Source organism: Aplidium turbinatum, chromosome 2 (assembly GCF_918807975.1).
Source record: "Aplidium turbinatum chromosome 2, kaAplTurb1.1, whole genome shotgun sequence".
In the NCBI taxonomy this organism is placed as follows: domain Eukaryota; kingdom Metazoa; phylum Chordata; class Ascidiacea; order Aplousobranchia; family Polyclinidae; genus Aplidium; species Aplidium turbinatum.
In genome coordinates, this window is record NC_137473.1 from 13,671,538 (window position 1) to 13,694,210 (window position 22,673).

The 22,673-nt window shown below is 39.0% G+C and overlaps 2 protein-coding genes across 2 annotated transcripts in view; both read left to right on the forward strand.

Annotated features, from left to right (window-relative positions):
• LOC145788341 (GREB1-like protein) overlaps positions 1 to 3,027 on the forward strand; it is a 16,868-nt gene extending 13,841 nt beyond the window's left edge. The window contains exons 19-21 of the mRNA XM_082600117.1: positions 588 to 744; positions 2,344 to 2,447; positions 2,841 to 3,027. Of these exons, the coding sequence (XP_082456243.1) occupies positions 588 to 744; positions 2,344 to 2,447; positions 2,841 to 3,027 (448 nt within the window). The remainder of the gene's footprint in view (positions 1 to 587; positions 745 to 2,343; positions 2,448 to 2,840) is intronic.
• Positions 2,963 to 19,194, forward strand: LOC145764728 (GREB1-like protein). The gene is made up of 21 exons (XM_082576387.1): positions 2,963 to 3,006; positions 3,093 to 3,227; positions 3,580 to 3,645; positions 4,298 to 4,410; positions 4,731 to 4,894; positions 5,301 to 5,382; positions 5,691 to 5,812; positions 6,304 to 6,395; positions 6,912 to 7,024; positions 7,392 to 7,532; positions 9,805 to 9,862; positions 10,593 to 10,814; positions 11,532 to 11,699; positions 12,135 to 12,357; positions 12,633 to 12,789; positions 13,807 to 13,951; positions 14,047 to 14,147; positions 14,336 to 14,467; positions 15,210 to 15,384; positions 15,677 to 15,818; positions 16,472 to 19,194. The coding sequence occupies exons 2-21, from the start codon at positions 3,126 to 3,128 to the stop codon at positions 16,657 to 16,659; spliced, it is 2,706 nt and encodes a 901-aa protein (XP_082432513.1). The 5' UTR covers positions 2,963 to 3,006; positions 3,093 to 3,125; the 3' UTR covers positions 16,660 to 19,194.
• Positions 19,195 to 22,673: the final 3,479 nt, after the last annotated feature.

Here is a 22,673-nt window from a genome sequence, read left to right on the forward strand (position 1 = left end):
ATTCCGTACATAACAGGTAATAGATGGATGCACATTCCGTACATAACAGGTAATAGATGGATGCACATTCCGTACATAACAGGTAATTGTTGTTTATGGAGTTTCTGGGTATGGGCCTATATAATTCTCTGCTCATTCATTCAAGCATTAGAGTTTTGAATTGAATTAACAGGCTGTAACTTGAAAAAGGTATACTTGGCAAGTTTTAGTAAATTTCATTCAAAGACTGGTTTAATTCTTGTCAACTTCACTGCTTTCTCACATGATTCCGCCTTGTGCAAATCGCTTATTAATGCAGCACGCATCTGCAATACTATGCTATCAGTTGGCAATCTCAACTATGTTGTAATATTGATTTGTGCGATGTTTAGATGACAAAATTGGCTGTATAACCTTTATTATTAACTACAAAAGCCTGAAAATTAAAATATTACGCTATTATTATCAAATATTAATTTAAGATCGCATAAACTCTTAAATAAACCTGTAAAGGGAAGTCGTTCAACGTATAGAAATGAACATCAAAAAGCCAAACTGTTCTGTTTTTGAACGATCTTGTCTGTTTAACCATTTTTTTTCTCATTTAGCTTTGAAGCCCACGAGTGCCTCAACCAATCGTTTATCACCAACTCCAACAACATCCTCCTCATTCAGTGTTCCTCCTCGCCTTACTCGCTCCTTACGGATGCCTCTCAGATCCCGTCATCTAATCTCATTTCTTGCCAAGATGCCGATAGCTGTGAAGTAAGAAGATTTTTTATGTTAACCATAAAAAATATTCCTTTTTGAAGTTTGTTTATGTTTTTGTGTGCTTTCATTCACGGTTATCTGATTCGAACTCGTCGTCGTAATTCAGTGGTTCCCAACCTTTTTGACCTTGCGGCACCCTATCAAAAAGATAAATAGTTTGCGGCACCCTGGCAAAACTGGATCCATTTTATGAGGTTTCTGTATTTCAAATAACTGTATGAAATAACACAGAATGGTTATACAGTATAGTGCGCGTAAATAAATGCATTTATTCAAAAGTCAGTGTGAAATTTGGGCTTTTTTATGAAATTTGGGCTAATAAGTCCCTTAATATCTGGGTACATTCGATAAAGCCACTCGCATTTCTTCTTCGACTATGCGCAATCGTTCTCGATTTTTAGTTTTTATGTTCGTTAATACGGAAAATCCACTCTCACGTAGGTATGACGCAGAAAACTGCAGCAAAAGCACAACGGCTTTCTTTCCAACGGAAGGAGATTAATTTTGATATTTTATCCAGAACTCGTCAAATTTGTATCCAATGTTATAATGGTTTACACAATTCGATAATCCATCACTGCAATTTGACTTTGTGCGCCGTGAAACGCAAAGTAGAATTATGAAACCTGGCAATAATGATGCGTTTGGTTTGGTTTTGAATCTTTATCCTTGGACTGACAAAGCCTTGATAGGTTATTCCTTGTAGTTTCGCACAGCCTACTTGTAGAATGTAGAGGTTCTTGACACAGGGCCGGTTACCGAGATTGTCAGAGTGAAGTTTTCCTATTGTTGAAGTGTTGTTGCCGGGGAATTGTTCCATCCGTTAGGTGCCACTGAATGGAGAACAGTCTTTAGAATGCGTTGCTCAAGCGCAAACCCCGAGAGTCGAACTTGCGCAGCGTGATCTTGAGCCGGGCGCGTAACTATTGAGCTATCGGGGCGGACGTTTTTATGGAAAAAAACAGCAACGAGTCAAAATCTCTTTCACGCTGTTTTTCCTGGAAGAGAAAACAAAGGCTTACCGCGGATTAGAGTTAGAATAAACAAATTCCGCACTTAACGGGTTAAAGAAAGGTTGGGCCACAGTATTGCAATATCTCGCGGCACCCTTGAGCATTGCAATTGGCACCCCAGGGTGCCGCAGCACCCCGGTTGGGAACCACTGTGACGTAATTGTTCATTAATTCTGCTCTTTGTAAACAAAGAGACGGAACAGCCGGGTTCAATTTCCGGCATACGCAATTAGGCAACGTCATGGAACAGATTTCCAATCGCCGGCACTAAGTAGATGAAACGATTCACCGTCGAAACCAAATAAAAGCGGAATGTTTACCCTGTCAACCTTAATGTAAAGTGTTGACCGAGGTTGCGTTAGCATATCAAAGCATCTAGTCTGCAAGCATGTAATGTTGCCAGATGATTGAGCTTTCAGAAGTGTTTTTCTCAGTTTGAGAATAGATATTTTTTCAATTTAAACTCCTTTTGGCCTGTTTTTTTTTTTTAAACCATATGTGGAGTGATAGTGTATAGATAAGAAATTTTATTGTTTGATTTTTCTGAGGAATTTATCAATTTAAAGTTCTTTTTCTTCAGACATGCATTCCAACCTCACTGTGCCTCGGTGCTTTTCCTAAACCTTCATTTTCTATTTTATTCGATCCGATGTACGAAGCTACTAAAGACGACCTTCTTACACGGTACACAGATCAGTATTGTTAATACGTATTATCATGTGATGAAAACATGCTCGTCGTTGTAAAATGTAAATGACCGCTCGCTTACCGGGGCGGGGTTGTGCTTGCCTATGCAGCGCCCCAAAGGATATTTGTTCGTCGCTTGTCTAGAGCTTGTGGTTGTGTTATAGCAACACACACTTGAAGATGGAGACGAAGTTCACCTTTCCGTTCTTCTAAATCTTCAACCACCGGGCATTAGCTTGGATGCTACAAAAAACAAACATATTTGATTTAGGTAGCACATGCGGTTTGTTTAAATGTTTGAAATTTGCTTTTTGAAACCCTTCAATTTTGTTTTCTTGAACGTTGAAAGATTCCTATTTCTTTTGAACTGAGCTGTCGTTGTTTTTGCAGCTACCACACTTTGCACACAACCCTCATTGCTTGCGAGTTACTGACGCAGCAATACAAAACGTCATTGATGACGTTATCAATAAACTCATCAACGCAGAATGTAGAGTCTGGCGTAAAGAAAATCCATACCAGTTTGTCTACGCCTGTTGTCAACCAAATAGTTCAGGTAAGATTTCTTTTGTTTTAGCCAGTATCCTATTTTTTTAATTGATTAACCGTATTTTAATGTTGGTTTAATGTTTTTTCATTCAGGACCTTGTTTCTTCTTGCAACGCTAGTTTCGGCATGATTGGAATTGTTCGGATTTTTTCGGAAACTCTTGCAAGTAGATTCTTTGACGTCATTCAGCAGACCAGAGACCAACTTAGGCTTGATCGAGCCTTTGAAGTAAGTTCTACTTTGTAGTACGGTTTTATGGTATGTTTCTCTTTGCAATAATTTTAATAAATACTAGTAGTAATAGTAGTACAGCTTTAATCCGGTGATGTCCTGTTACCGAGGATGGCCGGATTCACCTCCAAATGCCGCAATCGCCTTCACACTCTGCCTCCACATCGATCTGTCTAACAACGCGTCCTCTCCTGTCAAGCCCACCTTGCTGCTTTCCTCCTCAGCTTGTCCTTTTCACGTTTTCTTGGGTCTTTCTTGTTTTCTACGACCCTCCACTTGCAACTCCAGCGCTCTTCTCAAAATATCATCTTAATAATTAATATTCAAATTTTATCACCTTTTTTTCCAGGTGATCTTATACACTGACAGAGACGAAAGTATTTCACTGTCCTCGCATTTCCTAGCAATACTCCAGGTAATATCAAAGGTTCAAAAATCGTGTCTTTTTGGTCGATTATGTTATTCTAAAATATAAGCAACCATAAAACTGTATAAAAATTTGTCTTTTAGCTACATCTATTCTACATTATAATTATAATATTTTACCAAAGAGCGTGTTGCTCCATAAAGAAAACCAACAGAAAGTATATTTTTGGCGTGTTAGACTTGCCTGCTACCTACAATCCTACATACAATCCTACATACATGTACCAAACTTTTTAAATAAATATTCTTGCATCTTATGAGGTTTGCCAACTTTCCCGTTCACTGGCATGCTGGCTTGTCACATATTTGAGCTTTTACGTTCTTTTTCGTCCTAGTTGCCTTTACAGTAACAATTTCTATAGTAGGCTACTGTATCCATCTGCGGTGGTCTCAGCGCTATGCAAGACAGCTTCAACGTACAGAGCCGCAATCGAGTGCATTATTTCCTTCAATGCTAAGTGTTAAACTGGAATCAAATCTGTTTTAAGGAGTCTTTGGCATGACCTGGCAGGGTATCGATTCCATGTCTTGCGACTCAAAAATGGCACTCTATTCAAAAACCAGTGACTAATCCTAAAACTAATTCATAACCAGTTCGGCGACGGTATTGTTGAAAAGTAACATTTGAAATTGAAACGCAGAGACGTCGAGGAGAAGCTGCCGAATGGCTCCCGCGGTCGCTGTGTGACTTGACTGGAATACCATGCCTTGTTGTATACCAAGGTATTGAACCAGTCTCCCAACCCATGCCTAGGTGAGGGTAGTGCGAGCAATATTTCACTTATTGTAAGGCTACATGTGTTGTCTGACATGCCGACGGTTGGTTATCTCCAAAGAGGACCTCAGTTAGGAGGCAAGAAGGATTCAAAAGTTGGCAACAGTAATATGAGAATGTTTGCAAAATCACCACATTTGACAGAAAAGTATGTAAGATTATAATTTCAAAACTACACGCCGTTGCTCTATTTTGGGAACACCTGATCAAATGTTTTACCAGAAAATCAGTGCTTTCTTTAAGCTTAAAAGAATCCGTGATCATTGATGACGTCATCATACGACATTTGTTCTTTTCAGTGCTTTGGGGTACGTAGATCTCCGCATGGCTTTTGAGGGGTCTGGGCCATTACACCGTGCCCAAGTAGAGCGTGAAATATCGCTTGCTGCTCCTCTGTGTTCACACCACGTTGAAAATGATTTTAAAGAAGTGAAAACGAAACACTCTTCTGAAGACGAAAAAGGTTTGTGATTGGTAAACTGAATGATCCATTTAAAAATATCCACCTTTTTACGTTGATTCAACGTCGGCAAGCGCTGAATCTTTGTAAAAAGTACAGATTTTGTTACACTTAAACAACTGACAATAGATTGCTCTACTCGTAATGCTATAAATACACAAGTGCGTTCAATTAGCATACGGCTCGTTTCTTAAAAGTGACCAACGCTATTTTCTGGTGCAAAATTGTAGCTTGTGTGTGTTGTGCCTTGTGACTTTAGCAAACACCAATCACAAAAAGTTGAATTTTAGAAACTTGTTGTTATTCAACATAGTTGGGACTATTGTCCCTGTCTTCTAGGCTGTATGAACTTTTTTGGGGAACGATATTGCACTATATTATTTGAAAAAAAAAGTTGTTTGTGTTATAGGCGGCAACGAAGAGGAAGAAATTATGTCGACAGAATATGCGTGTCATAAAAATGGCGACGAAAATAGGAAAAACGAAAAAAAGTATGTTTTTTTTTTTTCTTAAAACCTGAAAGCAAGCGTTGCTTACCAATTTACATAATTTTGCCCATTTATTTATTTTTTTCTCATCAAATGTGTAAAAAAGTTGGCGGACAGTTGTTCTAGAACAAATGGCCCAACACATCTGTAGAGTTGTGGGCGTTGAATCAATGTAAAAAGGTCTGATTTTGTTCTTTCGGTGATATAATGTGCTTTGTCCCAAACTCGTCATTTACTGAGATGGTTTTGTAATTGACATAGCCTACAGGTTTTAAAGTGCATATAATTATACAACTTCTCTGCTGCAACAGTTCTCCTTCACCTAATGAAGATGATTCGAATTCTTTGTTCAACGAAAACCTTCTGGAAGATTCCTCCGTGGATTTCATCAGCCTTGCCATGATGGAAGCTGATCTTCCATCTGGCGATAAAAGTATGTATTTTCTGTCGCATCCCAGCTAGAAAGAATTGCATTTTTTTTACATTTTTTCAACATCCGTTGACGCTGAAGCGATGTAGAAATGACTCACGCTTTCCATTTGGATTATACTCCGCGTGATATTCATGCTTTTCGCTGTAACGATAACTCAACAATTAGGGTGTCCCACTTTTACGCGACTTTTCAGGAAAATTAGGTTCGGGTCAAATTCTGACTGGATTTTCGTCACTTATTTTAGAAATGACGTTATTTTTTCAGTATGACGTCATCTTGATGTGCCAGCTAGCGGATTTTTGCTATTTTGGCCTTATCATAAATTTTCCTGAAAAGTCGCCTAAAAGTGGGACACCCTACTCAGCATGTTTTGATATATAACAAATGTGTTCGCCTTGCTGTGTTGCTTATTAAATTCAAACGTAGTGGTATCGCTATTTCTATGCATAGTCGCTTAGATATTTGTTGTCTTATTTAAAACTAAATCACAGAAAATTCGGAGCCCGGCCAAAAGCGTTTGCATTCCACACCGATCGCCATTGTACCAAAAGATGTCTATGACGTCATCAACAATGATTTCGAGGTGAGAAATTAAATCAACTTAGATGTTGAGTGCCGCCAATATTTGCTGTGACACCCAGACAGCAAAATCCGTCATTTTTACTTTGATTCAACGTCTGCAGGCGTTGCATTAACGTAAAGGTGACGGATTTCGCTGTCTTTGGGTAGTGGTTTTAGCTGCCTTTTTCTTAAAACTGCCTTATTAAAGCACCATGTTGTTGTGGTACTTAGTGTCTACAAATTGTCATCAGCGGAGTTGATTAAGCATTCTCGAACCGTTTGGATGTGGTTTATGGCGTCGTTTCTTTGATACTTCAGTCTTTATCGATGGAAGTAATGTAGAGATTTATGAACAAAAGCAAAATGAGGTTCAAGCACCAAAATAAGCATTTAATTCTGTTGCATCATCAGTGTTAAGTTGTTGGTGTGTTTTGAGTAGTCACTTGAAAGGCCTAATTGCAATGAGAAGAACCCCTGATGTTCAGTTACTGAGTACCCTAATAGTATTTTCTTTTACTCTAGCTTGAATCCTTTTCAGAGTCTACCAACTTTATCCAACCTATCTCCACATCCTTTGGTCAAATGGAATGAGTCAGTTCATCCTTCCTTAACTAATGGAGCAAGCATGGAGGAACAAGTAGAGTTTTACAAGTAATTGCATCGGATGGTAGATACGCTTCAATCAGCAAGCATTAATACTGTGCAGTCACTGCGTGCAAAGATATATATTGTTGCTTGATATTTTGTGAATGATCTTTTCCGAATTGTAGATTTTGATTTCGTTTTCAGCTAGTTCTCTGTCTCTCACCAGGTGCACTGTTTTCTCTCTTTTGTATTTATCTTTATTATTTATTTATCTATTAATTTCAGTTTGTATTTATTTTATTGCTTCCCTTTGTCTTGGTTTTATTCTTTCACGCAGTCTGTTGCGATCCATAGAAAATGCATATCCCTTTAAACTAAACTCAACTCAATGCAAAGAACAAGAATCTTCTACCATGTAGCATTTGTTCATCAGGCAGTGGACGACGCCGCAGCCCGGCAATCCTGACCATAGCAACAACAAAGGAACTTTAGACCACAATCGGATATTGCTCATCACTCCACATAACTCCCAACCATTGCTCGGCTGCTGTCACTTCTTACGTCGCTTGCACAGGTGGGAAACTCTCTGGCGGCAAAGTCCGTTGTTTGACGTGATTGCAGTCAAATACCCTGCAGTCGACCTGGGCCCTCTTGCTATTTTTTTCTGCTCATACTTATTCAAGTTTAAAATACTTTTGGAAACTAAGAGTTACTTCACACGATATACCATAGTTTCATAAAATACGTTTGTAAGAATTTCGATTGCTTTATGCATTATGGGCGATGCTCTGTGCGTTAGGGTGTTTCATTTTTTCACCATTTTTGAAATTCAAAATGCCTGGGGTCCCATCTGGTGGTATTTGGGGTAAAAAGTTTATACCCCAATTTTTTTTCAATTATGACGTCATATTGAGGTGGTCCACGAGGTTTAAAATTTTTAGGCCTCAAATTCTCGAAATTTGGCCGTATCTCCGGAACCGTTCATCATAGATCGACAAAATTAGTATCAAAATGCGCAGAAGGGTCGGTTTTCTATACCTGATGTAGAGAATATTAAGGTCTATCTGCTTCAGAAAAAAAGTTATTTTAAAAAATCTGATTTTCGGTCTATTTTCTCTTGATGAACAGAGATCAGGTGATCAAGATAAAAGTTTTTCTGTATTTTTCCACTCTTGGAAGCTGTTATTGCGTAATAATAGTTGGTGTTAAGGTTTCAGTACTGAGCTTGTCTAGTCTTGATATCTGCTTAAGCAAAGCCCCATCTTGCATTGCTCCGGGACTCTTCTTGTCGCCGTCCACAAAAGAAATGACATGGGAAAGATATATTTCGTTTATGTGGAACATGCATTAAAGGGTATGAATATCATGACCAACTTCATCATTAAAATAATTGACCAGTCGAGTATTGACTCCGAACTTTTTTCATGTGTTGAGAGCAGTCGTATCAGCCATGACTGAATATACTTGGGATAGGTGAACTCTGCAAGCCTCCTGGATGATGGTGTCAAAAATCAGTTCTGCAATGACCGACACACTTTTGGGAAAAGATTTAACAGCAAGCACACTTTCGTGCTTCATGCCATTATCATCAACAAGTTGGCCCAAGGAAACGTATCGATCTATTTTATCGACAACGCGCCCATCATAACATAAGCTGAGTTGAGAAAGTTCTCAATTTCCATCAGAGATTTTTCTCTCGTTTTTTGTCGTTGGCGGTATACTGTCGAAGGTGATGCAGCATTGCAGCTACTTGATCTTTTCCAAGAACCGACCTCATAAGATCTTACTGCTGGCGTACCGAAGTTATCCTACGATCAGCAAGTACACAACTTCTATCATTTATGGAAAAAGAATGTACTTTCTTGTACACTTTTCCCCAAACAGCTGGTTTCAGAGGCTCGTATTCCTTATCATCTTCCCAATTCATATCACCATCAGAGTCGCTTTCGCTACTGTGTAGACATCTAACTACTTCATTTCTTTTTCTTTGTTTCAAACATAGTAGTGCCGATGCTTTGGCAGATTGTATGCCAGAAGTGCTAGGTTTCTCTGTTTGCTAAGCACTGGAAGACCAGCTTTGTTCCATATGCTAACTACATCTTTCAGCAGTTCATCTTTCAAATCTTTGAAATGGAGTATTTTCTTCAAAAACTTAGGATTAGTTTCGGCTACTTTCTTCCTCAAGTAAAAATAGTGACTGGCTATATCTGAATTCAGGGGAAGCACATTTTTCTCCAATTCCTTGAAGTTTTGCATCGACTTACTAATACCTGACCTTAATGCCATAATGACACTTAATCTAAAGCAGGTGATCAGCATACCTCTTCCTCAACGGTTACATTAATATTATAATAGTAATACCTTCAAATTACTATTTCATCTCTTGCAAAACGAACAAGGACTGTTATTACGCAATAGCAGCTTCCATGATGGAAAAACACAGAAAAACTTTTAGAAAATAGACCAAAAATCAGATTTTTTGAAATAACATTTTTTCTGAAGCAGATAGACCTTAATATTCTCTACATCAGGTATAGGAAACCGACCCTTCTGCGCATTTTGATACTAATTTTGTCAATCTATGATGAGCGGTTCCGGAGATACGGCCAAATTTTGAGATTTTGAAGACCAAAAATTTTAAACCTCGTGGACCACCTCAATGTGACGTCATAATTGAAAAAAATTTGGGGTGTAAACTTTTTACCCCAAATACCACCAGATGGGACCCCAGGCATTTTGAATTTCAAAAATGGTGAAAAAATGAAACACCCTACTGTGCGTACTATAGCATTGTAACTGTTGAACTTCTTTTTACCAAGTCTCATTGTTTAACAAATTTATTTTAGAAAAATCAAGAAAATGCATGAGGTGCCCGTCTACAACCAGAGTGATGACGCCGCCCAAGTAAGTTGATTTGCTTCGAGAAACGTTGAATTCAAACATTGTAAGTTGTTGCGGTTTCGTCTCGCTAACCTAGGTAACTAGGAATATCGTGTTTGTAAAGCGTTTGGAAAGAAAAAAGTCGCATTCCAGTCAAAGCGAACCACTTCCTCCGATATTGCAATTGCAATTTTTGAAAAAGTTTGGTTGGTTTTCTTTCTTGCTTTACTAAATCTGGAATCTGAAAGTTGAATCGCAATTGCAGTGCTTTTCTTAGCACTGAAGGCAACCAGCAATGCAACATGGCCAGCAGAAGACCCGGCCTGATTTGTCACATTTGCAGACTTGTGGTAACGGTCCGACAAAGTTTTTTCCTAGAAGTCGCATTTTACTATCTGCCTCGACTTGGCAAGGTGATTACAGCTTATTTCGTTTACGTTGAGCTGTAAAGGATGAGAAAATGGGATTTTAGACTTCAGTTTACAAAAGGTTTGCAAATCACACCATATCTCCAAGTAATCATGCAATACATTGATTCAACCATGATTTTTCTGAACTTTTGTTAATCTATCTTACAGTCACCAGCGTATGACCAGTTCGAAGAAGTTTTTACTATATATCAGAATTTAAAGACATAACATTACATTAACACTTTTGCCTGGTTTGGTATAACTGTTATCTGTTAAACTTGTGTCAATGTATCTTGCCTTTATCCGTTATGTAACGCCACCTATAAATAAGTTATCTTACTTAGGTGTTCGGAAATTCCTTTCGAACTTCTATTTCTGGCTCCCTCCATCGTGGAATCAGTCAGATCGCTAACTCTTTCCAGGATAAGGATCACCTCCGATCGTTTATCCGATCCAATGAGGATCGGTTGCATAGAGATGTAGTTACAAGGGAATGCAGGAGCGCACTCTCTGTTGTGAAGCTGCCGTCTTACTCGGAGAGTAATGGTGCGGATGAGACAACGCAGGTAGTTTTGCTTTTGTTTCATTTTTGGTTGTTTATTTTTAATTTTTAAACTGTGCTAGCCAAACGCTTATCACCTCGAACAACTGTTTTATGCTAAACATTTACTACCTTTTCTACAACCTCGTTCGTTGGCAAGTTTGTGTGTCCCTAGTTGTAGTTATTCTTCTTTCTTTGACACCCTGACAAGGTCACGGCGACGGATAGAATGATACAATGCATGATCCATTGATAGCCAAGCAGCAAAGTTTCTTGTAGTAATATTAATTCCTATACGTCATCATTTTTGTACCTGACAAACTATTTGTTAGAAAGTCCATGATGAATGATGATGTCATAATCGCTTTCGCAGTTGGATTTGTTGAATGCAAAAAATATAGTCCGGTTGCTAATATTAGTTCATTGTGACGGTTTTTCATAAGGTCAGTGCAGCTTACAGGAATCGATTTAATTCATTAGGTTGACAAGTACAAAAATCAAAAAATGGTGCTTAATTTGTATAGAGCCTTTACAAGCTCAACTAAATGCAATGCGAAAATGCAATCAGGTCACAGACATGAGTGAGAGGGTGAATTTATGTTTTAAAAGTTATTCAGCTGCAGACAAAACAAATGAATCTTTAAAGATTTAGGAACTGATTTCACAGCGTTACTATTTTCAAAAATCGTATTTCTTGTAGAGAAATGTCTAAAATTTGAACCTGTTGCTTGTTCTATCGCAGGGTTGCACTTCTTCCACTGAATACATGTTGAAAACAGCTTCAGCGTCTGTGGAGAAGGACGGTTTGTACTTCCGTGTTATCATTCCGGAAAAACACTTGAAGAACTTTCGTTTTTCTAAAACGGAGGATGGTACCGTAGAGATCAGCACCCTTCGCCTGAATTTAAAAGTAAGTAGCGTGTCCCGCTAGTTCATACGCTTAACGATGTATTTTATATTCTGTTTTGCTGGAAGCTTTGTCTTCATCTCGAAACCTCAGGGTTGAACGGGTGTCTACGGCGACTCCTCTATTTCTCTTTTTTTCTTTTATCTTCAAGTCAGTTTTTCCTAGCTCATCTTCCACGATCTATTTCCACGTTTTTGTTTATTTTTCTACTGTCTATCGTTAAAACCAAGAAGAAGCTTTTCGCCCGTTGAGTGAAAAATTCCCGTAGTATCCGAAATATTTATTTTTTTATCTACCTATTTTTATTTCCCGATTCCTTCCTTAGTTTCCCAACACAGTAAGCTTAAGAAATTATTTTTGACCTACTCAAAATGCTTAAAAAGCCGTCACCGTTTTTAATCGCAAAAACACCATTTAAATTTATTCCTGTCTTCGTAGAGCAATGGTGGAATAAAGACGCCCATACTGAGCATGGGAGTTCATGGACCAGAGTATGGATTGTACGATTTGTCGTCTGGCCACAGATCGATTGCTGGCACTGCGATGGACACCATCTTACACATGATCATTGTGAAGGATTGTGATGCCCAGTCGTACAAGACGGCACTCCGGGAACATATCATCGTTGTACTACCAACTCAATTCGACTACCTTGGCAATGGTAGGTGCTGTTCAATCTAGAATTGTGTCACAAATGTTGGGCTAAACGTAACTTTTGTACTTTTACTAAGAAGACAAAAGTTTACGTAATGATGTTGCTGTTCTGCTTGAAATGAGATGTTTTTTTTTTGATGAAACTGACAATGCCTTATGTCGACGATGGTTTAAGACCTTTTCCATCATTAGAGCTGCAAGTGATGACTTTGATGCTTCTGTAGCATGTAACTTGCCAATAAAACCTCACAGTCAACAAATAAAATGAACATCATGATCTAGGTGCAATAAAATATGCCTCACAAGTCCTCTTCGAGCACTTCTTCACTATCGAGAGCGCAGCATCAAGTGATCCTGATCTTGTATGGCCGTATGTCCTCTTCATCAACGATGACGTTGTGGCATGGACGAAGTGGCAAGATGGCGAATCCGATGAAAGGTGAGGTTGCTTTGTAATGTGTCTGCTTTGAGATTATTTCAAAGTGCACCATCAACTTTCCTTTCCATGCGGTGAAAGGTTTTGAATTTAATTTTGAGACTTTTGATGCCATTTGCTAGGAAATTCGGAAAACAGTAGAAAGAGCAAGTAAATAAAATCAGCCAGGCACTTGTGTAACTTGTGTATTAAGCTTTCGCCAGTGAACGTGGCATTTTCATTATCTTATTCGAACAAGAAACGTTAAATCGTATACACAGAGATAGATAGAATTAAGAGTAGTTTGATAAAGCTCCCCTTGTTTTTATAATACCTTTTAACACTGTGTCCTTGTACCGATGTAGCTTGGTTTATGCTGAAACCACGTTGTGCAGTTGTTGTGGCCCGCTTGGTAAAATATCTACTCATTGTTTGTCCTTAAAATAATTTTATTGTGTTTCGTTGATCTAATTCTAATTCATATATGTTGTTGTTGATGAAAGTGCATTGACTGTTATTCAAGATATTACAAGTTTGGTAAAGAGGTGACTTTCTTCAACCATAAACAGATGAAACGAAGCAACCACACGGCATTTAGCATAATATATTAAACTTCTTCTATCGAGTCTTCTAAAGTTCGTTGACACACCACAGATTGACACATTCTTCCGCAACGGAGTTATACACTGACAGGGATCATAGTAGAAGCGTTCACGTCGCGATCCCTGTCAGCACACTACACAGTAGTAGCTGCGAATTCTACTAAAACTTCTAAAGAGAGATAAAAATATATTAAACTGAACATAAACTATAAAATACGAACGTTTTCGGCCACACAAGGGCTAACATGTGTATGGCCGAAAACGTTCGTATTTTATAGTGTATGTTCAGTTTAATATATTATGTTAAATGCCGTGTGGTTGCTTGGTTTCATTTGTTTATTCAAGACACGTACATCAACCATTATCATCTACTCAGTGGTCACGTGTGGTTCATTATTGATAACAATCATCATTTCTTCTTCGGTTTTCTTCCTGACAGTTGCTCCCAAGGTTCGGGATCATGGAAAGACATTTCTCTTCTTTCTCTCTTGGAGATTGTGGAAAGGCAAGCCACACCTGAACTTTCCGCGTTCGGTTTCCGCCCTTGGGGCTCTGATTTGATGATCACTAGTTCTCAACGACAGGTATTGGTTTTGACCGGATTTAACCGGATCTGCGTATGCTTGTTGGCAAATGATCTTTAATGCAAATGTGTTTCAAATTTTTAATTTTCATTCAGGTTTTACTTAACCAGGAAAACTGCTTGAGTTCCTGTTACCTGGAATCTTGTCTCGTCTTCAATCTTAAATCAACAAGTACGATTAAGTTCACAAGAACAAGGTAATTATTTGTGACTCTGGTCTTCTAACTAATTCCCACATTTGTTAATTATGTCAGGCTCACAAATGTATGTACGGCCGGCCATGCTAATACAAACTGGTCGATTTTTGAAATTTTTTGAAAAAATTTTAATGTTGACAGATTTTCTTTTCAATTATTGTTTGATAAAGCAACTCTTCCACTTCTAGATTTGAAAATGAGGATATCGATTGGTCGTTGCGGGCTGCTGCCTCTGGTTTGAGTCTATTTCGGTTTGAAAACATCGCCATGGTAACCAAGGCCATGGCTACTCGTGAAAGTCAAATCGACTCGTTGAACACGTGAGTGAAGCAAAAATCTCATGCCATCAAACTTCAGAGATATGCACAATCAGGCAATGTTGAATATTCTATCTTAGAAGTTCTAATTCTTTGCTGCTTCAACACGTTTTTCAAAACAAGCTAAATAAAAATGCCCCAAACTAAAACAAATGCTGTTTGAAATTGAAACTGGCTTGGTCGTAACTGTACGTCTGGGAAACCTTGTCTGGATAAAGTCTGGAAAAAAGGTAAATACAAAACCTACTCACTGCATTTTATCAACAGTTTTTACAACTTGGTAAACCATCTCGGCTATGGAGGCTTTTTGGAAACGTACCAAAATATCAAAGTTACATCTTAAAACGTGATAATTTTAAACTATGGGAATGTTATATGCTGGAAAGTCCCTAGACAAAACCAAAGCAACGATACGGCGTTCAAAATGATATACAGAAATAAACTAGAAATGGCGAATGTTTTTGCAATACATGCAATACATGTTTTACATAAAGAAAATGACATAAGAAAGGCACATGAGATGAGGCACAGCACATGACAGTTTTGTGACACAAACAAAAAACATCACATGACAATTTTACGTGATGTCGCAATTTTTAGTTTATTTTTGTACATGTTGAATGCCGTTTTGTTGCTTGATTTTTTCTGCTGATGGTCCAACAAAGTTATCTTATAAGTTCCAAGAAACACATACCTGGAACGTTTTTAAAATGTCAGTCTTAACAATTTCCGCAACTTGTTCTAGTTCCACGACTTTGGTCACGGCGGCAGATTCGTCGTTTGAACCGTTACATCACCATCCCGCATTGCTATTGGACAAGCACTTGGCCTATCACGGGTCTGCTATGTTCCCTAGCGCGGTATCAAATCCTAACAATCCAGTCTTATGTCTTGATTGTTATATATCGCTGGGTACAGAGGTGAGATTAGTTTTTGTACAGATTTTGGGTTTTGTTTTTAAATACCGAACCCAGCAAACACAAGGTCGCCTCTTCACCTTGCTTCAACGTCACCAGACGTTAAAGTGATGTGAAAAGGCGAACTTGTGTTCGCCATGTAACTTCGCAAGCAGGTAATCTTTGCCAGGTATCTTTATCTGCCTTGGTAACGTTTACCCAATCAAACTTTCTAGCTGTTTTGTGTCACCAAAAACGTATTCGTCGGTTTCTAGTTCCACCATAACACATCAACTTTAGGCTGTTTTCTTATCAGGTCTGTGTGCAATTTGCCAACACTGCAACACACGGCCAAGCATGGGCGTTCGATGACTCCAAGCAATACGGGGGTCTTATTCTACCTTGTGTAACCACAAGTGTAAATCCTGAGCTACTGCAAAGTCTCCAGTTTGTTAAAGGTGAGGCCTTTTCTTTCAATGCTGCATCGTTCAATCGGAGTGTGTTTTCCTCAAAGATTTGCGGCTCTTTCAAGTTTGCACAAAATATGATTTTTATCTTTGAAAATGCAGAAGAAAGGTACAAGTGTATTAAGTTTTTTTTTACCCGAGTAATGTCGGCGTTATTTCACACCGAAAGAAGGGTGTAAAACTTTTGGGGTTTGAATGTTTGTTGGTTGGAATAGAAAACAAAGAAATTAGGAAAACTTTCTCTTTCGTCGGTTGCTCGGCCGAATGGTCAAAATGTCTGCGCGACACTCGAGAGTACGTCGGTTCGACACCGCTTCAGAGCACGCGCTGTATCTCTCATGCCTGAATAATGGGAGCAACTTATAGATGACTACATCTCCCATGCTTGCTTCCAACTGCCTGTTGCTGTGCATCAATTATTCAGTGGAATGTATGAGACAGTGGACTATATAAGTGTATATTAACGCATTAAGCGCAAAATAAAACATGATTAGCATTTTATTAGTATGCTACTATTGGATTTTTTCTGGCCGCCAAACTTTTACTGTTAATTGCAGATTTACACATTGTAACGTCATAGACACGTCACTCTGCGTCACAAAAGACAAGGTGACAATTAACAAATTCCGTTTCCACGCTTTCAGGTGCGGTCGTTTGCGTCATCGGTTGTGATCGGAGTTCTCTGCGGCAAACTGTCGTCAGTCTGAACTTGGAGAAGTCGTGGCACTTCAGGCTCACTAACGAGTTCCAGACGGCGAACAGTCAGAAGCTGGGCTGTTCCAGGGTTCGGCCGTTTTATTTCCTGACTGGTTTAAAAAAAGAAGATTCTTGAAGATTTCCTTGAAACTTTTTGTTTTGGTTCTAGTTTTGAAAAGCAAATGTTGTTTTTCAACGTTGATTTTAGCAATTTGAATTTGCTCATTTTCAACGTTTTTTTTTTCGGTTTGTTTCCGGTTACCGCAATTGTTTTGCACAAAATTTGCCATTAACCATCATCTGTGGCGAGACAGACTTGTGGCGGACACGTAGACTATATGTAAAGTAACGTATTTTTTTCGTATGTACATAGCCGTTGTACATCACTTCCCAGATAGAAAAATCCGTCATTTTTACATTAATTCAACGTCTGTAGATGTTAAATCAATGTAAAAATGACGGATTTTGCTGGATGGGTTGTTTTGTGATCTGTGTTGCAATTTCTATGAGCATCGCCTGAAAAATGAGCTTAAGCTTTTTTCGTCGTGATACATCATCGTACGATCAATGTGTTTACGTAGTTGGTATTAACGAAGTACCTCAAAGTACATGTGCTGTCTCTTACAAAAAATGTTTTTTAATGGAAGTATTGTTTTCTTTATCAGCTGCAGAAGATTTTTTTGTGTTTTTACCAAAGACCATTTTCAGCATATAATGCATTTTTATACATCAGCCGTTTTTAAAATGAATTTACGTTTGATGCTACATTGTCAATGCGTTTGCAGTACCTCAATATGCGTGCTATAAATTTTTTTTGCTGGTGAAACCTTTTAACCAATTCTAAAAAATCAGTTTAGCTAATGCCTATGTGCTTACCTTCAGCTTGTTTTGCTGCTTTTTTCGATGCAATTGTGTAAAACATGCTCCGAAACACATTTTCGAGCTAGAAATTAAATATTCTTGTTGATAAAAGTTTTTATGATGGCCAATAGAAGTGTCACTTTGGTTGCAATAAGGTATATTTTTTTTCATTCCAATTGTCGCATGCACTGTATTGCTGTCGCAACTGGTTACGCTGGTTTGCCTTTCAAATTTGAATTGTCGCAGAATTGTCATTTTCTAGGTATAAAATCTGAACTTGTAATCATTTTCGGATATTGCTTTTTGCTAGCTAACCCATTTACTTGTTTGGATGTACGCGAAAAAGTTAACGTTTTTCACTTGCGCTGAAAAAAAAACGGTTGTTGTCAGCTTTACAAAACCTTCATTATAATGTGAAAAAGTTTAATTGCTGTAAAAAAGAGCTGGTAAGATCAGAATGACCCAAGAAAATCGGTACCGTACTCTAACAGATCTTACCTATTTACAGGTCTTGTTGGTTTTGAGACTTTGTACTGTGGACATGCCATCTTTTATATCATTTCATTTAGCATGTGTTTTCCAGACAGCAAATCAATCGTTTTTACATTGATTTAACGTCTACAGACGTTTCAACGACGATTTAACCAGGGATATCTAGAGAAGGGGATAGGAAGGCTCGCAGCAATTGCCTTATTCTCATGACACTACCAGGGTGGTAGTTTGTAGTGCTTTAAACGTGTGGTTCTTTTCAAAATCGTAGAAAGGTTTGTAGTGCAGCTGGTACAATGAGCTACAGAAGACAGTCGGCAAATGTTACGTAGAGCATATTTTAAAGAATACTTGTTTACAAAGACAGTTGAAAAGTTACCAGTAAGCTGTTTTTTTTTAACAAAGCCTTTGCAGTAGGCTAGATGTAAAGCAAGTTTATGGGTACAGTAGAACTCGGTTAATCCGGATTCGGTTAATCCGGATTCGGTTAATCCGGATCTTCGCCTAATCCGGATGAAGCTGGAAGTACAAATGAGTCAGGTTAGATAGAACCGTCATCGGTAAATCCGGATCTTCGCCTAATCCGGATGGAATCGCCGGTCAAATCGAATCCGGATTAACCGAGTTCTACTGTAGTTGAATTAAAAAGCAACCATGAGCATGCTGTGAATATCCAGGCCTGATTTTAATAGCGCAATGCAAGTTATCATAACAAGATTTATTAAACTACTATCGGTGCCAATTCTCATTTACGATAAACAAAAGCCCTTCTATTGTCAGACGTAATAAAAGCCTTCGTATCCCCTTCTTTAGATATCCCTGGATTTAACGTCTATAGAGGTTGAATCAATGTAAAAACGGTTGATTTGCTGTCTTGGTTAAAATGTTGAAGTTTAAGGTTTTAAAACCAAGCTGTTTTCTCAGCTACGAAAAGCTTTCCTCTTTTTCATCGTTTCATCGTTTGGTGACGTTTTTTTAAAGTTATCATCGTTTCAACGATGTAAAAATGACAACTCCCTGGGTTAGAACAATATTGGTGCATACTCGACTCTACCACGCCAGCGTCGTTGTAAACTTGTAAGCTGACGTACCTTGCTCCCTGCATTTGAAGTGTTCACTTACATTTTCTTCACTTTAAAAAATCTATCAGCCGTCTCTACCTCATCACTTGTACAGTATTTTTGTAACTTTGCTCAAATTTGGCCAGCGTTGGTTTGTTTTTGATCAGCATATTTTGTCCCATTTCACTGCAACTGTACCGAGTCTGTCGTGTTTGTCGTAATTTCAAAATCCATTCTTGCATTCTCTGGAAAAAATATAATTCAACACACAGTGCACGCTGTCTTTAAAGGCAGTGGATTTCTGATGTTTTCACATCTTTATGGTTCGTTCCATTTAGGGTACCGGTAGTTAGATTTTTCTTCAGACGACGCGAAATGAACACAAGTTTTAATCTTAAACAAACTGAACATTCCCGTCCCGTTAGCTCAAACGGCCCTGGTTTGGCTCAAGGGGTGTACTCAAGGACTGCTTTCCATTCAGTGTCACCGAGTAAATGGATAATTCCTCGGCAACAACATAAACTTCACTTTGTCAATCTCGGCAACCGGCCCTGTGTCGAAAACCTCTACACGTATCAGTCCGAAGATAAAGATTCAAAACCACCAACCAAAATTGTACCACGAAAAAAGAATTAAATTTGCAAGAATTCAGAACATGGTCGTGCAGAAGAAAAAAGAACGGCAAACCTTCCTAATGCTAGAGAACAAACTAACATCCTTGTAGCCCATTAGTTCAGGCTACATTGAAACTCAGTTTTGCTTTCTCGAAAACAAGACACAGAAAAAATCATGGCATGCACTTATGCCTACATGAGAGAACGAAAAGCATGACTTTGTAGCAATTAAAATATCTATAGACACTTAGATGGCTAAACTTCTTAGTAGGCTACTTTTTATTTCTGGAAACTAGATCGACCTTTGAAATCCATAATATTATGTTTCTTGTTTGAATGAGTCATGTATTGGAATGAGTAGCCAAAAAGCACGCTTTAAACATCACGAATCAACATATTGCACTATTTTAAGACCTTTAGCTAAACTGAAAACTTTCACTTCCTCGCTGGCCTACTATTAACAGAGTTATTTGCTTTTTTGCAATTATTTCAGATTTGAGTTATAGAATGTGCAATTTTTATCAAAGGAGATTGACTGCTGCTGCTGACATTCCAAAACAAAAATAATTCTTTGTTTAATCAGGCCTAGGGGCGTAGTAAGGGGAGATGCATTTGACCCCTTTAAACATTTTTGGAAGATATAGGTAGGCTAGGTACAACCGATAAACCGACTTGTAAGTTATTGATCAGTTTATTTTAAAAGGATGCATTATTTTGATCAAATTTATGCGGCTAACACTTTCGCTACCTAACAGCAGTAGTTTAGTTAGAGGCAGTGGTATGCAATTTTGCTGACTAGTAAAGATGAGTCCCATACTTGATCCAAGCATCGAGTAGGTAAAATTCTCACTGTACTAAACTAAGCCATCGGCATCAACGAGAGTAGGGTGGCCAAGTTCATTTCTCTGAACCGCGTTTCCTTCAGCAATTATGCCCACCAAACTGATTACACTCCTGAGTAGAGGTGAGTGGTGTTTTTCAACAACCAGCTTGAGCCAGTAATCGAACCAGGATTGTATGATTAGAAAGCGAGCGCTTTATCCGATGCGCAATCCCAAATAAATATGCATCCAGACAAAAATAAACGACCCTCCTATCCCTGCTTTCATTTGAACTAATTTGACACTTGGCAGGTTTGCGCTTGAGGTTACAACATTTTCATCACTAGGCTTTCGCGGCGCATTTGTAACCCTCTCGCGCCCACAGTTGGGAACCGATTGTCCGCCTCTTTAGCTCAGTGGCTACGCGCCCTGCTTAAGATCACGTGGCGCTGGTTCGACTCTCGGGGTATGCGCTTGAGCAAAGCATTTCAGGACGGCTCTCCATTCAGCGGCACCTAGTGAATGGAATAATTTCCCGGCAACAGTTCCACAATCGGAAAATTTCACTGCTAATCTCGGTAACTGGCCTTGCGTCAAGAGCCTCTATAAGTATGCGAAACTACCAGGAATAACCCATGAAAGGCTTTGTCAGTCCGAGGATAAAGATTCAAAAACCAAACCAATCTCTGCAATAGGCTATAACATTCTACGATTGTTTTTCACAGCATTGACTATCAAGTTTTAAATTTATATTGTCAGATTTGTAGTTAACACTATCACTGCCACGCTTTTTTTGATGAAATTTTCAGGATTTAGCCTGAGCAAAGGCTTTGATTTTGAACTGCTGTATTTTGAGAACGGTCTTCTTCTTCTTCTTTCGTTTGAGACTAGATCAAATCAAATTTCAGGGCAGGTGATGGAGAGCCAGGTGAGTGTAGCTTCGTCCAGCGTTGCTATACCATGCGTTCCATTTGGTGCCTTATAGATCGGACATTCGAGAACGACATGGTCAGCAGTTTGTTCCTCCGCGCCGCATTCGCAGGCCGGTGAGGGAGCCAAACCCCACTTGGTTTGGTTTGGTTTGGTTTTGAATCTTTATCCTCGGACTGACAAAGCCTTGATAGGTTATTCCTGGTACTTGTTCGCATACTTGTAGAGGCACTTGACGCAGGGCCGGTTACCGAGATTGGCAGAGTGAAGTTTTCCGATTGTTGAAGTCTTGTTGCCGAGAAATTATTCCATTCACTAGGTGCCGCTGAATGGAGAGCAGTCCTGAAATGCGTTGCTCAAACGCACACCCCGAGAGTCGAACCAGCGCCGTGTGATCTTGAGCCCGGCGCGTAACCACTGAGCTATCGGGGCGGATGACCACTACGGGCGGATATGGGCGGATAACCGGATAACCACTTGAAGTTAAGTTTTCCGATTGTTGAAGTCTTGTTGCCGAGAAATTATTCCATTCACTAGGTGCCGCTGAATGGAGAGCAGTCCTGAAATGCGTTGCTCAAACGCACACCCCGAGAGTCGAACCAGCGCCGTGTGATCTTGAGCCCGGCGCGTAACCACTGAGCTATCGGGGCGGATGACCACTACGGGCACTATGGGCGGATAACCACTTGTGCATGTTGGAATGGAAGCGACCGACTCCGGTTCGGATTCTGTTGAGCTTGACCCAAGTCGGCCGAGGCAGGTCCATACCAGGGGGGCGCGCCACCGGGTGAGGTATAAAACGATGTAATTTCGTGTCGGTGGCACACCACGCTGCATTCTTGCAAGATTCCTTGAGAACGGTGACGGCTAGAAAACAAATCAAAACATGAAAGTTGTTGCATTTTCAACAGTCTTTTACAGTATGTTTACAAATTTTGTGCATTTTCTGTTGAAAATGCCTTAAATTACTAAAATTTCTGACAAATTACAAAAATTCTGTGTTTTTTTGATTTTTTTTCCCTTCCGTTTAGATATCGGAAAAAAATGTTCAAACTGCGATAAACTTCACCGGTAGATGTCAGGCAAGTACTACGCTTGCCGCACAAAGGTTGTCACGGAGATATTGACGCGTTTTGCGAAGAAAGAACTGGATAGACTTCACTTTGCACAAAAAATGACAATGTTTTGTAAATAATTGATAATTGCAGGAAAAATTTAAATACAAACCTAGTAATTTCTTTCAATTTTTGGACAATACAAGTCTTCCTGTTTCTAAAACAGTCAGACTCATGCAGTTTGGCAAACAAAGACCAGATTTATGGTGATTGCAAACAGTGTGTATTTTTTAGAATTTTGTCTCTGGATATCCAGAGG